This window comes from Tribolium castaneum, chromosome 9 (genome assembly GCF_031307605.1).
Source record: "Tribolium castaneum strain GA2 chromosome 9, icTriCast1.1, whole genome shotgun sequence".
Classification (NCBI taxonomy): domain Eukaryota; kingdom Metazoa; phylum Arthropoda; class Insecta; order Coleoptera; family Tenebrionidae; genus Tribolium; species Tribolium castaneum.
Window position 1 is genome coordinate 120,713 of NC_087402.1, and position 17,244 is coordinate 137,956.

Consider the following 17,244-nt stretch of genomic DNA (forward strand, 5'->3'; position numbering starts at 1 on the left):
GTTAGGAAAACACACTAAAATGGCGAAATAAGTTTGGTAGCTAAACGATGTTGTAAATACGCAAATGCCTGACTTAATTATGAATGTTTTTACTTTTTCAACTCATCAGTCACGTGTACTGAACCCTAGAGTTGTAACAGTGCCGTTGTTATAATTTTGTGTTGTTTATTTTGATAATTCGTGCTCAGTGGGACTTCAAAGACATGAAGCCATATTTACGAAAACCGGACAAGAGATATAATTGGTGAATCGTCTTTTTCTCAATGAGAAGTAAGTGTTTCAGTCCGTGGGGCCCTTGTCAAGGTTACCTATTTACAGATGGGATGGCTAAACCACTGAAACTTAGTCATGGATCCGGTGGGCCCATGGTCGGCTTACGCCTCTTATAATCGTCTTGCGGGTGTTCAGGGGGACCACCACCCAACGGGCGCTCCGCCCACTACCACTGCTCAATTGTTACCTGGAAGCTTTCTCTCCCCAACTCCTGTGGGTTACGAGACCGTTTTCAGTCCCCTTTTTCATCACGCTGGAACTAAACCCACAGCCCACTATGTCGCTCAGCACCGTACCAAACAGTCCGACAGTGACTACCACCAACAGCCTTTTTTTGAACAAGGGGCTGGATGGCAACAAAATAGCCCTTTTGGAATTTTGCCGCATGAAAGTGTGGTTCCAACCACGAAAGCGTCGACGTATGAAAACTTTAACGCTCATTTCGCAGCCGCTCAAAGCCTCAATCATTTAAATTCGCAATTAGCGGCAGCGAAATCTCGAGCTCAAAGCCCTGCCACCACAAAACCGCCTCCAGCGTTCTTCCAAACCGCCACCACTTCAAACTCATGTATAGTATCAACACCGTCTAATTCAACCGTTTCGAAAGAGTATAGAGTACCTCAAACACCCAGAACTTATCTCACTTCACCCAACCCCCAAAGACCTACCCTTAAACAACCCCAAATCCAAACGAAAGCTCAAACGAAAATCTACCCAGAACTAAACCAACAAAATGAAAGACAGCGAAACAACGAAGAGCCCCAAAGTCAATCATCCCCAATCAGTTTCTCGCTAAACTACTCTGGAAAACGTACACCACAATTTCAAAATTCGAATTACTTTCCACAAAATACCACCTCCAACAATACAAACGGCCCCGATTGCAACAACGTCGTAGTCCCCCGTAGACCCAGCCCTCTTCAAGCCCACTCCCAACCCTCACCAATTGGCCACGCCCCAAGTCCCGCCTATCCAATGTACAACAGTCCAATGAACTCAATCTCTTCCCCTCAACAAACTTCCAATCAAGTTACACCACCGTCACCACTGGACGTCTCTGTTCCAAGGCCCACCTCTCAACCAACCAACGTCGTTGCCTATCCTTCTGTCATAACACGTACCGAAAAAACCTTCCCGCAAAATAATCAAAATTGTTGGGAAGAACGACGGAAATTTCCGACAGGAAATCAAGCCAATAATTACAACACGTTACCAGAACAAAGAGTAGGACAACAAGGGTATTTTGAGGCGAATAGCGGCCATCAGATGGCGCTACAGGATTTGTCAAGTTGTCGTGGCGATCCAATGAGTATTGTCAAAAATTTGCAACAACAGCAACAAAGTTGTCAAGTGGCTCAAGTCGAGGTTAAACAGGAGGTTAAACCGCCGGTTAAGAGGAGGAAAAGTAATGAGAAAGCGCCAAGTGAAGTGCCAAGGATACCACCGCCAGCACACAGTTCTGGGGCGCAAGGACAGCCACAAAACGGCGCCTATTTCGACTTTGACAGGTAGCTAAGTCAGTTACTTTAACATTATTACTTATCACCAATGAAAAATAATAACAAATAATTTTTTCATCATTACTCGTTGTGAATTTTCTATAATATGAATTAAAACTCATTAATCAAACACAATTAGAAACTTAAGTTTGATTTTTAAAGGTTGTTGCGAACCAAAAAAAAATCTGTTTAAAAAAATTCGTTTTTAGGTGGAATCTGCCTCCTCCTTCTTCAAAAATCTTTACCAGCCAAACAATCCATCAACAGCACCAAGGTTTGATGGTACCACATCCACATGGTCACCATCCACCACCTCCATTGCCATATTTTGCACCTTTCCACTTACCCCCTCACCCATCAGAATTTCCATCAACCGTCGAACTAACCCCAATTAACAATTATTCGGAACAAAATACACAACCATCGTCACATTTTCCACAACAACAACAAGAAGATCAACCGAAAGTTGTTGTACCCAACATTGAAGAAGAATTAAATTTTCTTGCACAAGGTGGTAGTACGACAAAAAAACCGATGAAACCGAGCGAGAAACCCGGTTCGGGTTTTATGAGTAGTTATCTTAAGTTCCTTCAAGGAGAACGTGATAGTTCTCCGCCCCCAGCTACACGGGGTAATAGAAAACAGTCTTCATGGACACGTTCAAAACCCCAAATAAACAACGAGACAAAACCCGAAAGTAATGGAACAACTCCAACAGTTATACAGCCCTCACAGCCACCGGTGGTTACAAGGTTATCGCAAGGGGACCCTCAAGACGATCCCAGGTATTTTCCCTTACCTAAAGAACGCAAAAGAAATAGTTTTGAAAGTGACAGCGATGGAATTAGTTCAGACGATGATTTCTTTGGAAATAACAAGAAGTTTAGTAATTACGATCGAAAAGACAAGCCGCGGAAAAAAACAAAAAGTAACACAGAACGGAAGAAAGTAAAGAAACCCAAAAAGGAAGAAGAAGTTATACCGCGAAGAGAATCAACAAAACGAGCAGCGAAAGAAAAAATAAATTTGCAACATCTTATCAAAGTCGACGATGATCTTGAAGAACCTCCAGAGTTTCAAGATTCGGATTCGGATCCGGCGTGGACGCCACAAGCGAAAGAAGATGGCGAGGAAATTATACCGATTTCGAAAAAATCACGGAAATGTAATTAAATTTGTTGCAAAAAAAATGCATACAACTCGTGTGTTTTTTCCAGCTAGCGCCAAAAAACGAAGGAATCTTATCACAGCAGCTGCACAAGGTGCCGGCATACATGAAATCGACGGTTACGTCAGCGACAATTCCAAGAAAAATAAAGGAAGTAAAAATAAACAAAATGCGCCACCTACGCTCGAAGATAATATTGCGGCTTCTTTATCTAATAATGTTGTTACGAATGATGACAATCCGTTCAAGGTGAGACAATTGGTGTGTTAGTCATTTTTTTTCTAAGGTTTTTTCTAGCCTGGTGAATTTGTTGTGATTCGATCTGAACTGAGTCAAGACTGGCCTGCGATTTGGCGTGTTGATGGAAAAACATTACTTCAGAAATATGAACCGTTTGAACAAAACGGTGTCACGTTATACAGGAATATTTCAACGGTTGGTTGGTATTAATTTTTTTAGTGACATTGTTTTAGTTGAATTGTAGTATACGTCATGGACTCCTGAAAGTAAAAAGCAATACATCTCGATACCAGTGGCTTACAAAGTCCAAAATCATGTGGAAACGATCGTTGAATTTTTACGTAACGAAATGACGCTTATCGATCAGGACTACCAACAGAAATGTATGAGAGATTGTGAGGGTTATCAGGACAATTTCGAAGTGTACATACAGACATTAATTTCACAAGCATTGGATAGTAATTTCCTGACGGAAATCTTCCAAGAGAAAGGTAAAATTTTGGTTATTTGTCGTTGGTTGAATGTTTTTTCCCAGATGAGTATTTCCTGTCTAATGTGAAAACTATAGACGACATAACTGATAGCAAAAAGAGGAAATTGTTGTCGCTGCTGCGATGGCCGCCAGCGGTCCAAGCAGCAGTGTGTACGTGGCCATGTTTTAATGTGATTCGCGAAGTAAATCCGTCTGATATTCATACGAAAAGTTGTGCAGCTTGTGGTCGATTGGAAGTCGCTGTTCGAGTGTTAATGTACGGCCAACCGTATAATTCAACAACTTTGGAAGGTTGTCAACCGGATCCAAAAGCAATGAATGAAAAAGTAAGCGCAAGTAACGGACGGACGGGAGATTAAACATTTGTCTTTTTTGTTTCAGAATTTTTTAATGTGTAGGATATGTGCAACGCGTGTCGAACTTTCAAATAAAGTGACTCATCAAAAGTATTTGATGTATATTGAATGTGCGAAACGTGTCAGTGAAAAACGGACTAGTGATCCAAATAAGGATACGACTTGTATATTAAATGAGTTGTTAGCCGATGAGAATTGGTTAAATCAGGTAATTCTTTTAGGGCGACTTTTGGGTTTGAAAATATGATTTGTTTGTTTTAGTTGTTTTTGGAGGTGCGTACTTCGTGGGCGGAGATTGACTGTATAGAGTACAGTTTAAAATTGAAAAATTCAGTGTACACGCAGTGAATTTTGTTCTCGAAAGACTTGAATAAAATTTGAAGGACTTTAATATCAAAATTGTGTACATTATATTTGATGAGAGTTTATATAAAACTAAAAAATGTATTGTTTAATTATGTAATGAATACAGGGTATTTTTTTAAGTTCTATATTAGAAACTCTTTAACTTCTAATGTAATACAGCTAGCGCTCCAAAATTTTGTATACGATCTGAATCGACCATTCAATTATTATTTTCAAAATGGCTAAACTTGGCGCCAATTTTGAAATTCGCATTTTTTAATTCACCTTCTCAAATTGAGTAAAATTAACCCACGTTGTTGGTACTTATCTGTCATAGTTTTTGCCACATGCCAATTTTTTTTGTTAAAATTTTTATTTGCAGGGGTTTATTTAAAATATCACAGCTCTTGAACCTTTTGCGATAAGTCAATAATTCTTTTGTATTCGATAACCGAAGGATTGATGCACCTTCTATAATTTTTAAAATTGTCAAATCAGTTTTCAAGGCTAGTATGATTTTTTCAATATGGTTATCAAAAAAAGGTCATAAGAAAATCCTATAACTGAGTTTTCTCAAAAGAAATGACCTTATTTTCTATACAATATATATGTTACCACGTCCTTCACCCATCTCTTATAGTTTTTGAAATTGAAATAATCACAAAAAATGATTTTACTTTGTAATTTTTATCGTTAAAATAATGAGCTAATATTCCGCTTTTGCGATTATTTTAAAAAGTGTAAGATATCTGATATAAAAGCTATTAATAAAAATCACCATAAAAATCAGTGTTTGATTGTCATTGAACAAACTGTTATAATCATTTTTATAATTTCCAAAAAATCATAGTAGCTTTGCAACTTGAAAATTGACACTCGTAAAGATTTTAGAAGGCTCCTTGAACCCCTAGTTTGTTATCAAATGCAAAAGAAATTAAATTCACTTATTGTGAAGAGTTCAATTTTAGCAAAATAAATTGAAAACAATTTATTTAAACTCAGAATCAAAATTTAAACAATATTTTAAAGTTCTAGCTACATTAAATGTTAAAAAGTTTCAAATGTTCGCCGTTAAAGAAACATCCTGTAAAATTTAGCCAAGATTAGGTACATATTTTTTTATTAGTGGTGGTTATTTGCCATTGATTTTCTTAACAACTTGTAAAGAGAAAGTGATATTGTTTATTACATTATTACGATACTAGTGGTTGTGCAACCATCGCACCATTCGTAATAAATCATTTTTGACATTATTTTCTGGTGTTTAAATTTCCCGCTTCGTTTCTTCAAATCCGGCGTAATTGACCAATCGCGTTAAAGTAATGGCGATTTCCGGCAGTGTCGGCTTTTCGATGGAGTGATCACTTTATGTTGTCAATCTTGAACGTTTCTTGCGTTATTTCGTTTTAAAAACTTCATAAAAACATTAAATCCTACTTGAATAAGTAAGGAACTCTTGGAGTGTTTAGTTTAACTCGCTCAAAAATGCCCTCGGCCTCGAATGTGAAAATTGATAAGCAAGTGTCTCCAGAAGCAACTCTTCCGGACTCATCGAATTCGACGCCCTTGAGACAAGTCATAACCCTCGTAGAACACAAAATTAGGAACCTCGAAAAGCGCAAGGTGAGTCAGCTTGTTAGTTGATGTGAAAAACGGACGTAATTTTCGCTTCCAGTCAAAATTAGAATCATATAGAGATCTACAAAACGCCGGTAAAGAACTTAACTCCGACCAGAAGACTGCCGTAGCCAAGTACAATGAGGTGACCCAGACGTTGGACTTTGCCAGAGATATCTACAAACAGTTCCTAGGAATCGCAGTCGTCTCGGAAAAGGAGGCCAAGAAACAGGCGAAGAAAGAAGCGGCCTCCAAAAGTCAAGCTGAATTGGCGAGACTACGGGAGATTCTTTTGGTGCAAGATGCACTTAATCAAATGGGAAATGAAGCGGTTAGGGAGGACTTTCTCCATGGGAGGAACGGCGCCGCGCAGCTCACCGAGGCCGACCTCAAGTAAGTTTTTTTTTGTTGAGGAGGAAACAAAATGATAAATTGACACATGTTAGGGTGATTCACGTGATTATTTCCCAAAATGGCGTTCATGAAATTCAAAAAATAAATAAGTTCAGTGAACAGCCGTGTAACCGTTTCAAATAATAATTTAATTGGCAAAAAAAGAAAACCTGTTTTATCAATAAACTAATAATAAAGTTCTCAAAATCAATTAAACTGTATTAGCTGTTTGTTTCAATACTATGTAAACGCCAACGTCGCATTTTACCAAATTATTTTTTTAAATAAGGTTGATAAAAATGTAAAATAGTTATTAGTGATTAGATCTCTCATAAAAATTTAAATTACATTGACTATTAATTTTTTTAAGTGCATAAATAATTTATAATAACCACTAACAACTAATTTTGAGAGAAAATGCGACGTTGGCGTTTACATAGTTTTGAAACAGCTATACTATACTAATAATAAATATATGATGGGTTGCGCTCTGTCTTACACACACAAAATCGTCAAATTCTTTGTGTGTTACTGGTGGTTACCGCTACTGGTTTTGGAGGAGGGTAGATGAAGAGAAATCTGTGCAAAAGGGGTGATTGTTTTTTTCCAATTTTTGTACCCCAAAAAAAAAGCAGAGAGACAGCGCCTCTATAGGCAATCAGAAACAACGCTAGGTTTTATTCATTACTTAGCAACGGTCATTTCGAACCAAAATCAAACATGAATAACTGCAAAAATCTGAATATGTCGCGCAGCGACACCACGAAATGGCACGAACCGTTAGGTACTTTTTCAATTTAAATACCTCCCATGCCCTCCGCGAATCCGATAGGATTTGCGCACATTCACTAGTCCTATCCTACATCTGATAGATTTTGATGTGATGTCGATTTGATAGAAAAAAAAAACCAAATGCACGTCTTATATCTTCTTATACGGACCTATTGAAATAAAAAACAATGAAATTAGACTATTTCTTGTTGGATTTTCTTGGCGTGGAAATTAACTAAAAGAAAGGTAAAAAACCGATATACCAAACGTTTATTTGAAACACAACGCGTTTCAACCACAATGTGGTCATCCTCAGGTGAGAATATAAACTGAACTGAAATTAGAACAATGTGCTATTAAATTTGTTGAAAATATTACAGATTTAAGAACCCTCTGCATCATATGCAAAAAACGTCAATTATTGGTGTTTGATTTTTTATTTTTGTCGAAATTTTGCTCGATTTTCGGTACCCAGGACCTTTATTTGGCAATAAGATGGGAATTATTAGACGTAACTCCAGTAAGTTTATTATCGTTGGAAAGCTCTTTTAGTTATCCAGTTTTGCCTAAGCTTTTTATCATAATTGATAAAAGTCGCTATTTTAAACAGTTTATTGTCGAAGTCTTTAAACAACTTTGCAAAAACTTTTAATACTTCACGATGAAGCTTCAAACGATGATTAGTTAATATTGTGAAATTTTACAGAAAAATGCAATTTTTGGCGCAATTTACTGTATGCTTCAGTGATTTAAGTTACGGTTTGTAATGTTAAAAAAAAATGTGCAGACTGTTGGACGACTTGTATCCTGCTGTGACCCCAAAACACGAAGCGGGAAACCCAACTGCATTCACGAATGAGGTTCAAGCCGCCGCCGAACACCTCCTTGCCGTCGTCGACGGCAAACCCAAGGAAGTGTTTGGAGGAACTTACAGTCAAGTTAAAGAAATTCTTGGCAAAATTCACGAAAGTGGTTATTTTGATCAAGTTCCTGTAAGTCTCTCTTTAAATGTAAGACTAAGGAGAGTTGAATTAAAATTGAAATGTTTGAAGGTTTTCGAGAATTTGGCGGAAAGCGAACAACCGGAAGCTCCAACTGTCGAAGCTGAAACTTCCCAGCAACTTCCACCTATGGAGATGCTTTCCATTGAGAGTCTACCACCAACAATGATACAACAACCGGAGCAACCGCCAATGGAACAGCCTCTTACTCCCGAACAGCAAATGTTTTATCAACAACAACAACAGCAGCAGCAGCAACAACAACAACAGCCTCCTAGACCCATAACGGAAATGCTAGGGAGTGGAAGTTTCTTCTTTTTGCAAGAGTCTGAAATTGACACTCCACCTGAACAGATTCCGAGCCAAACGTTTACGAATCAGAGTTTTGTGACAGCAGCGCCCCCACCACCTATTCCTTTGCCTCCTTTATTCCAGAATATTCCAACGAATTTACCACCACCCCCACCACCGCAACAACCAATCACGGTGAATAATGTCGAAGAGGTCCATAAAGAAGAGGTGCATAAACAAGGAGGGAATCGCCCACCGAGACCCAATAATCAATCGTATTATCAGAATAATAACGGATACAGTAACAGGCCTAAACAAAACCGGAACGGACCTAGACCTGCAAATAGGCATTAAATCATGACGCAAGCGAAATTCGATATTAGTCTCTTATTTAACTTAATTATTATGATTAAAAAAACATAAGTCACTAAAGTCAATTGGTTCAACTCAAATCGGGTTTTTTTTTGGTTGGCCATCGAATATTTCATCATGCTTTAATAAATATGTTATAAAATAAAAAACGGCACAATTGTGTTAATTAAACTTGTCGAGTGGCATTTTCAGTTTTTACTTCTTTTTCTACTCTACCTTTTCAGTATGTTTAGAAATTTTTAGTATTGAATTTTATCGAAATTAATTAATTGGATTAATAAAAGCTGGTAAAAATAACCTTGTTTTATTTTCACATGACTCAATACAGCGTTATCTTATCAGTTGTGAAATGTTTCAAGTTGAGGTGTTGACCTGGAAAAATAATGGACCGGCACAGGAACCCCTTTACGTGTTATTTTTGTCACGAAAAAATCGAAAACGAAACAGAAATGGTGAGTTTAGTTACATAAATATTATGTAATTATTATTGTCTTAATTTATTGCTTTCTTCGATTTCCGAGCGATTTCGATTTAGTTTTTAAGGAAATTTTTACTTTATTTAGTATTAAAAAAAAACACAATTTATTTACGGTCTTCGGCCAAAAAGCCTTGTGTGTTATTTTATTTCTGCGTTAAGCTCAGTTTTATTCGATATTAAAACTTCACGCTGTAAATATGTTTTAAGGGACATACATCAGTTTGTGGCAACGTCTTAATACCTTGTCCCAACAAATGTGGCTCTTATGTCCCTAGGATGGAAATGCCCTTACACAAGAAAGAGTGTTTGAATCGTCCGAGCCGATCAATGACGCGACTAACCACAACAACAGACTGTTTGGAAACGTACGAAGATGGAATAACATCTCGAACAAACAATGGTTCGATTCGAGAACTAATCGAGCGTTTACAGCACGATTTTCACAAACTTTCGACCAGATTAGCCAATTATGAAGTGGCCTCTGGTTCCCCAAAGTCAAAACAAGAATTGAACAAATTACAGTACCAAACTCAGTTACTTTTCGAGTGGAAAAAAGCGGCTGATTTTAAACTAGACACGTTAACACAATCGTTAAATTCGCTAGAAAAAAGTCGAAACGAAAGCGAATATCACTGGATGGGTCTCCAGCAAAAACTAATGAATTTCGATAAACTCCAAATGGACATAAACCTAGCCACTGAGTCGTTCCTCAAAGAGCAGAATTACAACCGACAAGCTAATCTCGAATTTGCGAAAAATCTTGACGAGTTTAAAGATTTATTCGAACAGGAAAATGTCACTTTTAGTCACTTGTGGGCCGATCAAAAACGCTCCATTTCAGACATACAAGCCGACATTAATTCTCTTAAACACAATTTCGAAGAAATGAAAGCCAAACAGGTGAGTGTGGTTTTCGATATCAAAACTATCAGTCAAATCGCGTCAGAAACGGCCGAAAAATTTGAACTTCAAGAGCGCGAATTTACAAAATTCAGACAACAATTCGAACAAATGAAGCTGGATTTGGAGATTTTGGAAAATTTGGCTTCTTGTGATGGAAGAACAAGTCCGGGACATCTCCTCTGGAAAATTGCCGATTTTGAGGATAAAATGTCCAAAGCGAAGGACTGTAACACTGTTCTCAAGAGTCCCATTTTCTACACTCACAATTACGGGTACAAAATTAGGGTGAGTGTTAAGAAATTAAAAAACACGAGTTTTTTGCTTTTAAAATCGCACCCTTAAGGAAAAAGTATAAAAATTCAAAAAAATTATGTTTAGAATTTTTAAATCTTCCACCTTTAGGAGGATTATAGGTATGTTCTGTTAACACCCCTGGAGGTGTGATTTCAAAAAATCCTAAAATATTCGTTTTTCATCTTTAACCGAAAACCCAAATACCAATTTTCATGAATATAACTTTATTATTTCTAAATTTTTCAACAAATAAGAATTACGTTAGGTTTTAGTTTATTTAAACGGCTTGAAAAAATGGAAAGACCGATACGCTCTCATTTCAATTCATGTTCTCAAGGGCGATTTTGACGCTCTTTTGAAATGGCCGTGTCACATCGAAGGGACTGTAACTTTGAGGGATCAGGAAAATAGCGCGAAAAATTTCACCAAACATATCGTAGCCAAAAGACAATCAGGAGATGAGGAAAATGAGGAGCCGCAAGAATCATCCTTTTCCTATATTTTTATACCACATGCGACCCTAACCAAATCGCATCACTTGAAAAATGATGAAATTTTTCTCGAAGTTAAAATCGAACAAAATAGGAATTTACTAACGGAAACTACGTTGTAATAATATTTTTTGTATTAATAAAGAAATAAAAATGATGATGTGTAGATTTATTTATTCTTTTTTTCTGGGCCTCTCATCTAAAAAAATAGTAAATTACCTAATAATTGTTTGTGATACTCACCTCCGAGAATATATTTATCAATAGTCAGCATTGGAAATTCGAAAGCCAAAACCCAAACAACTGCAAATATCATGGTCACTATGATGTGGCCACACCAATTATAAAACTAAAAAATTGTTAAAATGTGTCATTTTCCTTCGTTGGGCCGCAAAATCGACTTACCAACATATAATTGCTGAAATAAGATGGCATATTCAAAACACCTAGCGCATAAAATTCCACCATCACATGCAAAACGTACATACAATAGGATAATCGTCCCAAAATCTGAAAGGCCGGTCTTTGTAAAAACCACTGTATAAATCCACCTTGGTTATGGTAACACGAATAGACCATAAAAACCAAACATAAACACCAAACCGGTCGATAAAAACCGTAAAAAAGCGAATTTTTCACAAGTTCATAATTCCTATCAACTTCAAACCAATAAATAATGAACGCCAAAGAAACCCCAATGACCAAAATCCAGAGCGCGACATTGGTCCACTGAAATTTCATATAATATTTGCCATTGTTTTTTATTGACTTACAGGCTTGAAAATGTACGGCTTTTGTTTTTTCATACGCATGGTGGTACCAAAAATCATTCCAATCAAATAATTATTAAATCTAGTATGAGTAGCGTACAAGCTGAAACGAAAAAGTTGAGGTTCGGTCCCTGGTATGGCCAACTTTTTTTTTACTCACTTTCCGGGTCCTTCGTCAACAAAGTTCTGCAAAAGTATGGGGACCACAATTGATATGATTGTAACAGCGACTAGGCCCTGTATTACGAATTTGAAGCGTTTTTTGATGAAAAGGGCAGTTGGTATCAGGACAAAAGGGGCCAAAATAAACATCTGCATGTCGGCGGAGAGGTACCACGTCGGCGATAGGCACTAATAATATCACCAACTTAATTTTATTAAAAAAAAAGTTGTTCTCGACAATTGTAATTTTTTCGATCAATGTTAATGCCGTCATGTGTTGAAAAGTCAAAATTACTGAGTTGTAGCGGTTTTTCATAAAATTTTGAAAAAGAACGTACTAGCCTTGAATTTTTACAGTTGACAATTTTGAAAATTCTAGACGCCACTTTGAACCTTCGATTGTGGATTGAATACAAAAATTTTTTTACTTATCGCAAAGTGTTCAAGAGCTGTGATAAAAAAACTGCATATTAAATTTTTAAGAAAAAAGTAACAAGTTCAAAAACTATGGCAGATTAGTAACAACAGCTTGAGTATTTTTTCAATGAATTTGAGAAAGTGAATAGAAAAATGTGTGTTACTACTTAAAATTTTAAAGTTGGAATCAATTTCTCATACTTCCGGACGCTCAGCCATTTTGAAAATAACTTAAATGAACTCATAATGTTTGATTTGGATCGTATACAAAATTTTAAAGTTGTAACCGTTTTAGAAGTTGAAAAATTGAGTTTTATTAAAGCCCTCAACTTTGTTTCGGGCTTCAATATTACAACTTCACACTGTAAAATTACCATTTCATCGGGATCCGTGTAATTTTGTACATACAGAAAGAATTTCCACCACTTGTCTTTACACACTCGCTTCATGATATTAGTAATGAAACTCCACGTGGGTCCGGTACCAAAAAATCGAAAAATCGTAATTACAGCAAGGTACAAAGCTGCCACACTTGGTGTAAGTCTCAAATAGCGATGAAGATACATTTTCGGTACTCTTCGTACTTGATTAATGAATTTTTCATCGCTTGATTTCTTCAAATAAGTAAAAGCTAGCAAAAAACCAGACATGAAGAAAAAAGTATCAACGGCAAGTTGTCCCGCTACAACGTATTGTGAAGTCCAATTTTGAGTCCACTTTTTCACATCTGGATAATTCTCAAGTGGTATTATTCCGACTTCATATGGACTTTTAGCATGCACTGCTAATACCCACATCATACTAATAAACCTCATTCCGTTAAAACACTGGATTTGTTCACTGGTATTATCGCTAATAGCTAGCAATTTTTTCCCATTTGTTAAAATAGAAAATGAGAAAAGAATCGGATGGAGAGGCTCACTGTTGAAATTTTTACACAAAGCTTCATAGACTGTGCTAGCAATCAACAAAAGACCAATCACTACGAAGAAAACACTAAAAATAAACATTGTTTTTTTTTCTCAGCAAACAATGTGGTTATTACATTGCGACAATATCTCCAGCTTCGTAATCAGTGTTCGAATTGATCGTTTCGCAAGGCACATTGGTATACATTATCAACGAAGCGTTAAATAACTGCCCTATAACGTCGTTAAAATGCCCGTATAAGTAAAAATAGCCCACTTCTCGAGGGGTGCAAGCGTCAGGAACACAACTCGAATATTTTGAAAGAACAAATGGAATATCTGGGACTAGAACATCGCGCAGTTTGTTTTGCAATTTCGGGAGGAGGTCAAAAGGAATCTGTAAAAAAATTACTACTACCTGAAGACCTCACTTTGATATTAATAACCTCTTGTGAGGCTTTATCTGGGCTGATATTGAAACGTTTAAAAATTTCAGTGACTTGTGGTGTCAGAAACACGTTAACAATGATCACAGAATAACCACAATATTTTCCGAGAATTTCACCATTGTTATAATTAATTGAAAGACATTCAGGAAAGTTTCCATAGTCCATTACGTTACTGTAAGTCATGCCAGGAATCAGGAATTTTGACGATGCATCAAACACTAGAATAATTTTTTAGTAAATCTAGCAACACAAAAAGATACATACTTTTCCAAGCCAACTCTGAATTGTTGCACACGACTTTGAGTTGTTTCAAACATGGGGCACTAATATTGTAGGCCAAAGATTCGTAAAAGTCACAAAGACCATCAGCATTATTAAATCCAACAAAATTTGCAACAGAAAATAGTGCGAGAAAAAATGTTTGCACGCTCGCCATTTCCACATTGGAATGCTTGTAAATAAAGTGGTGTACGTTGTACACTTGTTAAATGATAATTTTTGTGTTTTATCATAAATTTGTGTTATCAATTGTAGATCACGCTGATACAAGTCAAAGGTTTTAGTTAAGATCTTTATCAGTTTAGTTCAGGTGTGATTACTTCTAATTGCATTTTTCCCTAATATCTAGTTAACTATCTATTGTTCATCCGGTCGAAAAATACGCTTAAGTAGCAGGTGTTTTAATAAATAGATAAGTTTCGCGCGTAATTAATGGGAAAGGTCGTCATTAAAACCAGTTATCAAAACTAAAATGTTTTATTTAAAAAATGGTAATTTTTTTATCATTTTAACAACTTTGTCAACTCCTATCCAGAAACACTTTTCCAAAACAATCATTGGAGACTCAAACGCCAAACTCCAAATGTAGGAAAACACCATTGTTGTGATGAAATGACCACACCAGAGGTAAAACTATGGGGTAAAAATTAAAAGAAAAAAATATACGTGAAATGACTAAATTACCACCACATAATCTCCCCAATAATAGGGCGTTCTCACAATCCCCACCCAATACATGATAACAACAGCATGCAACAAATACATGCAATAAGACAAACGGGCCCCAATTTGGAACGCTGGAAGTGACAGAATCCAGTTAATAGGGCCCCCATGTCCATGGTGACACGAATAAACCATCCATGCCAGACTCAAACACCAAACTGGGCGATAAAGCCCATAGAAAAGAGTGTCTTTAGTATGTTCATAAATGCGATAAACGTTGTGATAGTACAGATTGAACGTGATACAAATTGTTAGCACTACACACCAAATTGTCAAATTTGCTAATTTAGAAAATGCAAATTTTTGAAATTTCGGCTCTCGCATTATTACACCTAAAAGCACTCCAATCAGGTAGCAATTGAATCGCGAATGTGTGTCATAAACACTGAAAATTTCTTGTTAGACTTATTGTATTTAATTAGTTTTTTTTACTTGTCGATTGTATCATCTTCAAGTCTTACGACAATAGGTACAATGACTGCGATTATAATCAAGACATTAACGAAACCAATCGCCCAAAAACTCTTATTTGATTTTATGAGTATTGTTAAGGGAATTAGGACCAAAGGTGCCAAAATAAACATTTGCATATCGGCTGAGAGGTACCATGTATGAGTTAAGCACTAAAAATTAATTAATCACAACTAAACAATAAAAAAAGATTTGTTACCAAATCGTTGTAATTGTAATAATTTTGGATATAGAGAAGGAACGGCCACCAGTACTGCTCACAAGGCTTGCTTATGGTCTGAGTGACAGTGTCCCAAAGAGGCCCTGTTCCAAGCATCCTGTATATTGTTATGGTGGTCAGGTACAACATAATCACTGCTGGAGTCAACCTACAAAGGTTTTTTTTTTTGGTAGTAGAGGCCGAATTTTTGGAAGCTAATAAAAATTTTATTTCAGGTTGGTATTAAAATCTGATTTGATTATTTGCCCAAAATAAAGAAATATTTAAAATTGAAAAATTTACTAAAAAAAATGTATCCCAGCTTTTCACAAAATTTACAACTCTAAAATTAAACACAACTTTAGGATGTTTAAAACACAAGTCAACTTAGGAGAAATAAAAATGTTGTGAAAAAACATACTTAAGTACATTTTTAATAAAACAGATTTATTTTAAGTTTTAAGAAAAGCCCTTAAAAATTAAGTACATACCTTAAATATCGATGGATTATCATCATTGGTACTTTGGATATTTGCTCCCCAACCCCCATCTTAACCGCACTCTTTAAATACCCAAAAGTCAGTAAAAATCCCGACAAAAAGAAAAAAGTGTCGACAGCTATGGGTGCAGAAGCAACGTATTGCACTTTAACATTATCCGCATACTCTTTCATTTCCGCATAATTAATAATTGGTACTTGTTCAACTGCCACGAAATTATGCCCAGCTATGACCCACATCATACTAATAAATCTCATTCCGTTCAGACATTGGATTTGGTCAGGACTTGGGTTGTAATTGACGTTGAGGAGTTTTCTTCCGTTGGTTATAAGGGAAAATGAGACGTAAACTGGGTGTTTAGGCTCTAAAATTGTGTCAGATTGGAAGTACAAAACCAGAATACCAACCTCGCTTCATCTTCATGATCATGAGATCGTAGCTAGTGCAGAGGACAATCAGAAGAAGGACGAATGCTAGTAACGTCCTTAAAAAACACAAAGGTAATTGAACGTGCTAATGGACAAAAAACTTACGTGAAAACAATGTCGCCCCATTTGAAATCAATATTCGAGTCTTTGGTCATACAAGGCACTTTATCGACAAAATTCACAAGTTTGGTGCTTTCAAACTGCCCCCAAAGGAAGTACAATCCGATTTCTCTCGGTGTACATTGATCCGGAATACACAAGGAAAGCACAGTTATCGTAATTTTCTCGGCAATGTCTCTCACATTTCGATCAATTTGTTTAGGTGTTACAACTTCAGCGAGAGTTGTCTGCTTATTTGTTATGATGTTGAAAGGATCGGGGATTGGTTTGAGAAAAGGATTAACAATAGCAATGCTCAAAGCACAAAATTTTCCTTTAACTGCTCCATCGAACGATTTGTAGCTAATACTCATGCATTCGTCGAAATTTCCTAAATCCTTGTTATTGGAGTAGGAAATGCCCGAGATTGGATATTTCGAAGAAGCGTCAAACACTGTGATTGTAATTTATTTTTGGTACTAAAATTTGAAAACTTACTTTGCCATAGAACTGAACCGTTATTACAAATCAAGTCCAGTTGGTTTAAACATCCTTGGGTGATATTGTCTTTTGATAAATTATTTAAGTTGTCACAAATATTGCAACTACATTGAGCAATAAATACAACTATTAGAACAACACAAATTTGGTTCATTGTCGTAATGTGTGAAACACTAATAAATCAATAACACGTTCGGTAAATACAAGCTAAATCTCAAAATCTGATAAACGTTAATAATGGAATCAGGTTCATGTGTGTTTCGTTTCTTATCACCACTTGAAATTCTTTTATAATTATTGTCACTGCAATCGATTTTTTTTTCAATATTTAAAAATTAAAACATGAGGTATAA

At 36.3% G+C, this 17,244-nt stretch overlaps 5 protein-coding genes across 6 annotated transcripts; 3 read left to right on the forward strand and 2 right to left on the reverse strand.

Moving 5' to 3' along the window:
- Positions 1–8: 8 nt before the first annotated feature.
- On the forward strand, positions 9–5,627 carry LOC661629 (uncharacterized protein). Its single transcript, XM_967779.4, has 9 exons — positions 9–270; positions 319–1,781; positions 1,982–2,937; positions 2,990–3,189; positions 3,238–3,375; positions 3,425–3,671; positions 3,716–3,999; positions 4,055–4,237; positions 4,291–5,627. Exons 2-9 carry the CDS (start codon positions 349–351, stop codon positions 4,375–4,377), a joined length of 3,528 nt encoding a protein of 1,175 aa, XP_972872.1. The 5' UTR covers positions 9–270; positions 319–348; the 3' UTR covers positions 4,378–5,627.
- Positions 5,628–5,715: 88 nt separating this feature from the next.
- Positions 5,716–9,116, forward strand: LOC661585 (caprin homolog). Its single transcript, XM_967736.4, has 4 exons — positions 5,716–5,997; positions 6,050–6,384; positions 7,943–8,147; positions 8,208–9,116. Exons 1-4 carry the CDS (start codon positions 5,860–5,862, stop codon positions 8,799–8,801), a joined length of 1,272 nt encoding a protein of 423 aa, XP_972829.1. The 5' UTR covers positions 5,716–5,859; the 3' UTR covers positions 8,802–9,116.
- A 43-nt stretch (positions 9,117–9,159) lies between these two features.
- On the forward strand, positions 9,160–11,142 carry Traf-like (TNF-receptor-associated factor-like). Of its 2 annotated transcripts, none has more exons than XM_967693.4 (3): positions 9,160–9,271; positions 9,505–10,485; positions 10,760–11,142. In XM_967693.4, the coding sequence occupies exons 1-3, from the start codon at positions 9,203–9,205 to the stop codon at positions 11,105–11,107; spliced, it is 1,398 nt and encodes a 465-aa protein (XP_972786.2). In that variant the 5' UTR covers positions 9,160–9,202; the 3' UTR covers positions 11,108–11,142. The 2 variants fall into 2 exon arrangements, with proteins under 2 accessions (XP_972786.2, XP_008191601.1); XM_008193379.3 differs by having other exon boundaries at positions 10,767–10,909.
- LOC661499 (nose resistant to fluoxetine protein 6) lies at positions 10,977–14,174 on the reverse strand. The gene is made up of 9 exons (XM_008193378.3): positions 13,956–14,174; positions 13,689–13,909; positions 13,380–13,639; positions 12,709–13,330; positions 11,916–12,106; positions 11,759–11,858; positions 11,391–11,714; positions 11,229–11,334; positions 10,977–11,184 (listed from the first exon to the last, which is right to left on the reverse strand). The coding sequence occupies exons 1-9, from the start codon at positions 14,125–14,127 to the stop codon at positions 11,159–11,161; spliced, it is 2,022 nt and encodes a 673-aa protein (XP_008191600.1). The 5' UTR covers positions 14,128–14,174; the 3' UTR covers positions 10,977–11,158.
- A 254-nt stretch (positions 14,175–14,428) lies between these two features.
- LOC661415 (nose resistant to fluoxetine protein 6) lies at positions 14,429–17,190 on the reverse strand. Its single transcript, XM_008193406.3, has 8 exons — positions 16,889–17,190; positions 16,397–16,844; positions 16,271–16,347; positions 15,855–16,227; positions 15,364–15,532; positions 15,126–15,316; positions 14,655–15,078; positions 14,429–14,603 (listed from the first exon to the last, which is right to left on the reverse strand). Exons 1-8 carry the CDS (start codon positions 17,043–17,045, stop codon positions 14,448–14,450), a joined length of 1,995 nt encoding a protein of 664 aa, XP_008191628.1. The 5' UTR covers positions 17,046–17,190; the 3' UTR covers positions 14,429–14,447.
- Positions 17,191–17,244: the final 54 nt, after the last annotated feature.

What these genes read in the sequence shown, in the direction of transcription:
- LOC661629 (XM_967779.4), top strand. Translation starts at nt 349, where the DNA reads ATGGATCCGGTGGGCCCATGGTCGGCTTACGCCTCTTATAATCGTCTT. An exon ending in GCCTATTTCGACTTTGACAG is followed by an intron (nt 1,782 to 1,981) that starts GTAGCTAAGTCA and finishes ATTCGTTTTTAG; the next exon opens with GTGGAATCTGCCTCCTCCTT. An exon ending in GGAAATCTTCCAAGAGAAAG is followed by an intron (nt 3,672 to 3,715) that starts GTAAAATTTTGG and finishes GTTTTTTCCCAG; the next exon opens with ATGAGTATTTCCTGTCTAAT.
- LOC661585 (XM_967736.4), top strand. Translation starts at nt 5,860, where the DNA reads ATGCCCTCGGCCTCGAATGTGAAAATTGATAAGCAAGTGTCTCCAGAA. An exon ending in GGAACCTCGAAAAGCGCAAG is followed by an intron (nt 5,998 to 6,049) that starts GTGAGTCAGCTT and finishes TTTCGCTTCCAG; the next exon opens with TCAAAATTAGAATCATATAG. An exon ending in GTTATTTTGATCAAGTTCCT is followed by an intron (nt 8,148 to 8,207) that starts GTAAGTCTCTCT and finishes AAATGTTTGAAG; the next exon opens with GTTTTCGAGAATTTGGCGGA.
- Traf-like (XM_967693.4), top strand. Translation starts at nt 9,203, where the DNA reads ATGGACCGGCACAGGAACCCCTTTACGTGTTATTTTTGTCACGAAAAA. An exon ending in TCGAAAACGAAACAGAAATG is followed by an intron (nt 9,272 to 9,504) that starts GTGAGTTTAGTT and finishes ATATGTTTTAAG; the next exon opens with GGACATACATCAGTTTGTGG. An exon ending in ATTACGGGTACAAAATTAGG is followed by an intron (nt 10,486 to 10,759) that starts GTGAGTGTTAAG and finishes GAATTACGTTAG; the next exon opens with GTTTTAGTTTATTTAAACGG.
- LOC661499 (XM_008193378.3), bottom strand. Translation starts at nt 14,127, where the DNA reads ATGGCGAGCGTGCAAACATTTTTTCTCGCACTATTTTCTGTTGCAAAT. An exon ending in CAGATAAAGCCTCACAAGAG is followed by an intron (nt 13,640 to 13,688) that starts GTTATTAATATC and finishes ATTTTTTTACAG; the next exon opens with ATTCCTTTTGACCTCCTCCC. An exon ending in TGATAAATATATTCTCGGAG is followed by an intron (nt 11,185 to 11,228) that starts GTGAGTATCACA and finishes CTATTTTTTTAG; the next exon opens with ATGAGAGGCCCAGAAAAAAA.
- LOC661415 (XM_008193406.3), bottom strand. Translation starts at nt 17,045, where the DNA reads ATGAACCAAATTTGTGTTGTTCTAATAGTTGTATTTATTGCTCAATGT. An exon ending in TGGGGCGACATTGTTTTCAC is followed by an intron (nt 16,348 to 16,396) that starts GTAAGTTTTTTG and finishes GTGTTTTTTAAG; the next exon opens with GACGTTACTAGCATTCGTCC. An exon ending in ATAATCCATCGATATTTAAG is followed by an intron (nt 15,533 to 15,854) that starts GTATGTACTTAA and finishes AAACCTTTGTAG; the next exon opens with GTTGACTCCAGCAGTGATTA.